This window comes from Anneissia japonica, unplaced genomic scaffold, assembly GCF_011630105.1.
Source record: "Anneissia japonica isolate Jap-2015-1 unplaced genomic scaffold, ASM1163010v1 scaffold287892_len502923_cov169, whole genome shotgun sequence".
Classification (NCBI taxonomy): Eukaryota; Metazoa; Echinodermata; class Crinoidea; order Comatulida; family Comatulidae; genus Anneissia; species Anneissia japonica.
Genome location: NW_022743765.1, coordinates 428,144 through 435,228, shown reverse-complemented (window position 1 = coordinate 435,228; position 7,085 = coordinate 428,144). Strand labels below are relative to the sequence as shown.

Here is a 7,085-nt window from a genome sequence, read left to right as displayed (position 1 = left end):
ATACCATACAATATTTGACCTTGAATGACCTATTTGTGGCAATCTGACCAGGTAAAAAATGGTAATGGTATGGTATATACATTGAATGACCTTAAATGACCTTTTATGATCTTAATGACCATCTGACCATGTCACAAGTGTTATAAATCCTTGACCATGAAATATAATTTTAGATATAAATTCTCATTAAAGGGTTTAAAAACCGATATATTGATAAATATAGCATGCTGTTCCATCCTCCTTTACCACAAAACCCGACTTATCAACGAAAACCTGAGAAATCAAACGAGGGTCTCTTATCATAGCTAATTACACTCTGCTTATCAGGAAGGCCAGACCGCGGTACAGGACTGGTTATCGCGGCTGGGAAAGTCATTATCTCAGAAGGGTGCTGCCATAGCAATAAACAATCAATTCATACTGAGTTTACTGAAAAAAGAAAAAAAAAATCTATTTTGTTGAAAATCGTATGAAATATGTTAACATTTGTCTTTAGCAGAAAAAGCTGTCCTACCTACGAGTTCGAATCGTAAAAAACGAGCCGTTTTAAGAGAAGTTACAAAAGTACAGCCTATTACTAGGCCTAGCCTAGGCCGACTTGGTAATAGGCGTGGTAACAACGACATGAAGTTTCTGAAAATGGCGGATGAATATCATTGTTTGAACTTGATTCACTTTGAATTTTTGTGTAAAATATTTAGAAACTACTTTAAATATACGAATCGTTTAATATATAATTGTTTGTTGTAAATAAAAATAATACAACGGTAATTGGGAACTATTTTGCCAGCGTAATGAAAGAAAAACCCCCAGCAGTAAACAATAAAAGAGCGCTTGGTTTGATTCGTGTCATGTGTTGTAAATTTGTAAACAGTAGTTGACATTACTGAGAGATAGAAAAAATTAGGTCGGCAAAAATTCTCAGAGGTCGGCCGCCTCGGCAATTTTTTTACTACCTTTTTTCCGAACGCTCGAACTTACATCGTCATCTACAGATTGCGATTTTGTAAAAGTTATCATTGCTGGTGAAAAATGGTCGTACTTCGTTCTATTAATTTATTACTGTAATATAATACATATGTTTTACGTAAGAAAATCGCCGAATATATTTCGTTTTAACGTTCGTTTTATCGTTATCTTTGGCATGGGAAACATCACTTCGTAAAAGCTGCTTCAAAACTGCCCATGCATGTTCATGCGCATGCCCAGAATGATCAATCAGGGATTTTCACATGTACTTGTTAGATAGTAGATCGTGATTGCGTTTAAATGGACGGTAGGATTAGGCCTACAATTATGTTGTTTTTATATAATAAACATTTTAAATATGACATTAATACTGTAAAATGAAGACAAATAATAGATTTAGACAAGCATAACGATCTACGCGGCCCACGTGGCTTCAATTGGGCGATGTTGTAGGCCTTTCTTGACTAGCGTCATTCCTACCTAGGCCTAGCCTACTAAACGACTAGGCGAGAAAGACAAGACGATTGTACACAAATCGTACGTACTGCATGCCTATTATAAATAGTTACTGTACAAACAAATCTGTTTTATGAACCACCAATTTCCTTGGTTTGACGACGTACATGAAATTTAGTGTCTGCTATAGCCTGTTTCAGTCAAAATTTTGGCTTTCCAAGCAGTTTTTGAAGCCGTAGAAAAAAAAAACTGTTAACAACATCTTGAATTTGTTTCTAATAAATTATAACAAAAACCGGATGATAGTGTTGCATTGTATTATTTCCGTTAAACATTTGTGTTTGTGAGCATGGAGTATGGTGAAAGTAGTTCCAGTTTACTGCCTGCCTCTAAAAATTGATTCTGTTTATCTAATTACTTAACACTTATCTGATATCATGTGGAGCTTGTAATTAACTCAAGGACACTACACCCTGGTTGCAAGAGGCAAATTTTGGTAAAGGAGGATGGAACCTCATAGGACTTGCATGGCAGCAATTTTGAAATTCAAGATGGCCGCCAGAATGGCCTCGAATGAAATATTGTAGTTCATAGTAAAGATTTTGAATTCTGAGAGTCAGGGTATGGTTCTAATGTAAAATATGACAATTATGTAATTTTCAAGATACCATACAATATTTGACCTTAAATGACCTATTTGTGGCAATCTGACCAGGTCAAAAATGGTATGATGATATTCCTTGACCATATAAAAATAGTTTCAGACATTAGAATAATAATTCCAAGTGGTTTAGAAGCGGAGATATAGATAAACATAGGTTCTATTAGGCGGCCATTTGGAAATCCAAGATGGCCGCCATAATGACCTCGGATGAGGTGGTTCCTACCAAAAATTGAATGCTATGACCATAAGGAGCACGTAAAAAAAATTGGTGCTTTTGTCCGGAACGTCCACATCCATCTGCTAAGCTGCCGGACTAATTTACGTGAATACTTAATTCACTGACGCGTTAATAAAAATTTGTTGGTAAGGTTAACTGGTTCTGGTTTTGGTGGGTAAGGCCGAACTCCTATGGACTCCAAACGTCCGTGTAAGACCATGGTTATTAATAGGTGGCCCGCTGGCCAAATTTAACCCATAAAAACAAATTAAATTAAATATTTTGATAAATAATTTTCTTATTATAAATAAAGACAACAATGAAATACCTAATACCCAAAAGTCAAAAGAACAGAAGCTTGTTATTTTTAATGTATTTAAATTTTTAATGTTTCTTAATTCATTTAAAAAAATTGTTTTAAATACAAAATAATTTGTTTTTGTATTAGTTTCAACTTCATCTAAAATAAAGTTTCTGTAATATTGGAGAAATTGTTTTTTATTTTGTCTTTGTTTTCAAAATGTCTATCTGCTTTTAAATTTTTATTTTTAATTAAAAAAAAAAAACATGTGTGTGAACATGGCTCCTATTGTGTAGAAGATGAATGTGTATGTTAGGTTTGTACGTAAACTTGTCTTTGAGTCAGGTTAACCCACTGAAATCTAAGAAAAAACATAATTTGCTATCAAAAAACGCCAAAGATTAAGTTAGTTCTAGCTATATCTGAAAAAGCATGGGAAGATTTTGAAACTTAGTAGACTGAAAATTGAGGTGGTTTGAGGATTAACTTTACAGAATATAGCACTATTACAGTAACTACTTGCCACCTGTTAATTTTCGTCACGTATTTCTTTCTACCTAGAGAGTTATCTCCCAGGCTATTTCCCCCACATTTTTTCGATGCATTGTTCCTCCCAGTTTTCCTATTGATTATTTTTCCACTAGGTTATTTCATTATACTTTATAAGAAAGAGGACATTTTTATTTATATTTTTTATTTTGTGTTTTTCTGTGCATGCAGATGATATCGCATTAATATCAGCAGCTAACCATAAACAGAAGAAAGAGAAAACATGCAAAGAAAACTTGACTAAAAGTAAATGAGAAGAAGACAAAGCTACTTAAGACTAACAGCAACAACGAAAGAAAAATAAATATGGGGGAAACCCTGTTTTATTTAATAAAGAAATGTTGGTCTTTTCCTTCCTCTGTTTGTGCTTTCCCCTGAAAGTGGACATCTAAAACTGTTTGAGTAAGTAATCACATTCTTTACAAGACCAATACAAACTCGTTTATATTTTTTAGTAGTTCTAGGCCTACCTACTTAACTATTAAAAACTTAGGCCTAATTAAAAAATAAAAATGCATCGTGTAGCTCAATCAAATAGTACATTGTAATTTTAAACGGCCCATTAGTTGTTAGCATGGTAACATCAAATCATTAGGAGCCTCAGGAGTTTTGTAGACGTTTATTTTCGGTTGATGACAAGTCGAGTCAGTCGAGACGGCCCGAGCGGAGTTTCATGCAAATTTTACGCTATTAGTCTCGGGGAGTTCCTAATTATTTTACCATTTAATTTATATTCAATGAACCATTAACCCAAATTTCTAGCTGTTTCCGCGCAGCATCCATGCTTAAGGATTTTTTTTTAAAATGATGATCTAACTTATATTTTTATTATAGTACTGTTTATACACTAAATATTATAGAAGGATTAAGTATGACGTTAGTTGCGTCGCTTCCTTATTCCTTTTGTTTTATTTTATTCATTTTATTTATTTTCTATGTTTTTTTTATTTATTTCTATTTAATTATAGTGAATAAAATTAATCAAACAATGTCATCATCCTATTCACGTTCACCCGGGCTATTCAAACCAACAAGTCACTGCATTTTAAGTCACTGAAATCTCTAAACCAATAGAAATTCATTTTTTTCACGAAGCAACGTTATCATCCTATGCATGTTTACCCGGTCAATTCAAACAAACAAGTCACCGCATTTTAAGTTACTGAAATCTCTCAACCAATAGAAATTCATTTCTTGTCATGAAGAACCTCACCATCCTATTCATGTTTACCCGGTCAATTTAAACCAACAAGTAACCGCATTAAGTCACTGAAATCTCTCATCCAATAGAAATTCATTCCTTACTCCTCACAAAGTCATCAACCTACTCAAAAACAATTAATCCTATTAAATAATCCTATTAAATGGCACTATTGTTTTATTCAATAACATTCCTATTTTTTATAGAAAATATTTAAAATAATAATTATTTTAATAGATAAATAAATAAAGAAAACATATACTTGAGTTGGTTATGTTGAAATCATGATGCAGTGCCAAGTGTAACCATATATAACATTCCTATTGTTTGATTAAAAGTATTCCCAAACCTTTTAACACCTTTAATTACAGCATTATTATCTCGGATAATCCCCAACCTTTTAACACCTTTAATTACACTTGGCACTGCATCATGATTTCAACATAACCAACTCAAGTATATGTTTTCTTTATTTATTTATCTATTCATCGAACGCAATTAGGGGATTATCGTATCATGTTTCAAGACGGGTATATCTAGATAAAGTTCGACGTGAACCAAGCTACTATTGTTTTATTCAATAACATTCCTATTGTTTGATTAAAAGTATTCCCAAACCTTTTAACACCTTTAATTACAGCATTATTATCTCGGATAATCCCCAACCTTTTAACACCTTTAATTACACTTGGCACTGCATCATGATTTCAACATAACCAACTCAAGTATATGTTTTCTTTATTTATTTATCTATTATAATAATTATTATTTTAAATATTTTCTATTATAACCATTAAATAAAAACCATTACTTCATATCATCCCGTTATTTAATTTAATCCCTCCTTTGTTATGAAAACCTCCTGGTCACCCATATATAACTACTTCCATAGGATACACCTAAGCCAAAAATATCAAAATATAAAAAATGCATATAATGCGTTTATGAACATCAACATAAATGTCTGCCAGGCAAAATGTATTGTATTTAGTGTGTTTTCAGGGATTGGCTAACAGTTAAGGCTAATTTAAATGATGCCGATTTTATTGCATAATATTCTTGGTCTTTATGCAAAGTTTGATGAGGTAAGAAAAGAAAAGTATTGAAGAATAATTAGGCGTAATATGATTCTTTTAATATGTGAGTTTTAGGCCACGCTACAGAAAAAACACAGATGCAGATAGGTAGTCATGGATACACTGGCTGTAGTGATTAATAAAACTGAATGCTCACAGTAATTACCTTGGTTTGACAAGACAGAATGACTGGATGTCGACATAAAAATACAGGATCATGTTCTCAATCGTAATTTGATAAAATATAAAATGTTGCAAGGAAATATGGATTTACATATGTGCAAGTAACATTGTATAAACGATAACGCTTCATACATGGCCTGCATTTTCTGTTAAAGAGAACGGATACAAATTTGTTCGCCTATTTTAAAGGTCTTTAGATTATTAGTAATAATGCTTCCATCATTATACAGGAGTGGATGCAGAGGTGAAATCAGATTATGGGGTATGTCACTGTTTAAATAATACATATTAGCAAATTTAACAGTCCAAGAGGGGGTGGAGTGGGGTCACATGATATTTTTAAATGTATGAAGCTCGAAATATAATAATGCATTGTTTGGCTGCTTGATGTAAATAAATTCTGTCGTCGTTAAAAACATGTTTTTTCTCTTGACAGGGTGAGAGAAATGTTGTTAGCAATTATTTGTGTTATATGATAATAATTTCTTAGAATTGTATTTATCAGTAGGAAAAGGCATATAAATCTAAAAATAACATACACATAACCAAGTTGTGTTAGGTCTTCGAAATCTCCATCGATTGATTGAATGTTGTTGTACCTTGCATACCTGCAAAGGAAATTACTAAATGTCAAAGATTGTTAAAATCATCAATTGTCATTTTAAAGGAATAACATTATGATAGCCCTAATAACTAATAAACTGAGCATTTTTTTAAGAGGAAATAATTTCAGTTTAAAATCTGTTATTCATATGAGTGTGAATTTAATATATTATAGCCTCTATTGGTTAGTGAATAAGCCCATGTAGACCCAGGATCTTCGAAAGGCCAGTAATATGTTGTGAATGTGCTACCAAGACATTTTAATGCCTGTTATTTATAATTAAACCTAATAAAAAAGGAATATTCTTTAGGCATACGTGTATTGTTTTATAAAATATAACATAATGAATTATAAAAATCAAATTTGGAATTAACTTTTTATTTTGAAGTAACATAAAAATGATAACTTGAATATGCAAATTAGTGTATTATAAAATGTTTGCCAATAATTGTACAGTGTAAAGTCATGGCCGGCGGAACCGGGGGGGGGGGGGGGCTTCCCCACTTTTTGGCAAAAAATATATAATGTCTTGAGATTTTTGTATGATCGGAAATGCAAGAAAAGAAGGAGGGAAGAAGGAGGAGAAGGATGGGAAAGAGAATGTTTATCCAGTACACGACCGAGTTACATTTTCTCGCAATTCACATTGGCGGATATGGGGAAGGGGGGTCATGGGTCATGGGTCCTGATGGATCCTGTTACATTAAGAAAATTAGAATTTTGAACGACATAAAAGTCATTAAAACACACTTCAGATTCTTTTTGGGATTTATCAATTCATGGCGAAAAGAATACGCATGCAACTACACATTTGTTTATGTATGAATACACACATAAAATAAAAAATGAGAAAAATTTACCTGAC

The 7,085-nt window shown here is 32.5% G+C and overlaps 1 protein-coding gene across 1 annotated transcript in view; it reads right to left on the bottom strand.

The window, feature by feature from the left end:
• The window catches only part of LOC117119531 (insulin-like growth factor-binding protein complex acid labile subunit), a 99,139-nt gene that overhangs the window by 23,867 nt on the left and 68,187 nt on the right, over positions 1 to 7,085 (bottom strand). The window contains exon 10 of the mRNA XM_033264355.1: positions 6,156 to 6,224. Coding sequence (XP_033120246.1) covers positions 6,156 to 6,224 — 69 coding nt within the window. The remainder of the gene's footprint in view (positions 1 to 6,155; positions 6,225 to 7,085) is intronic.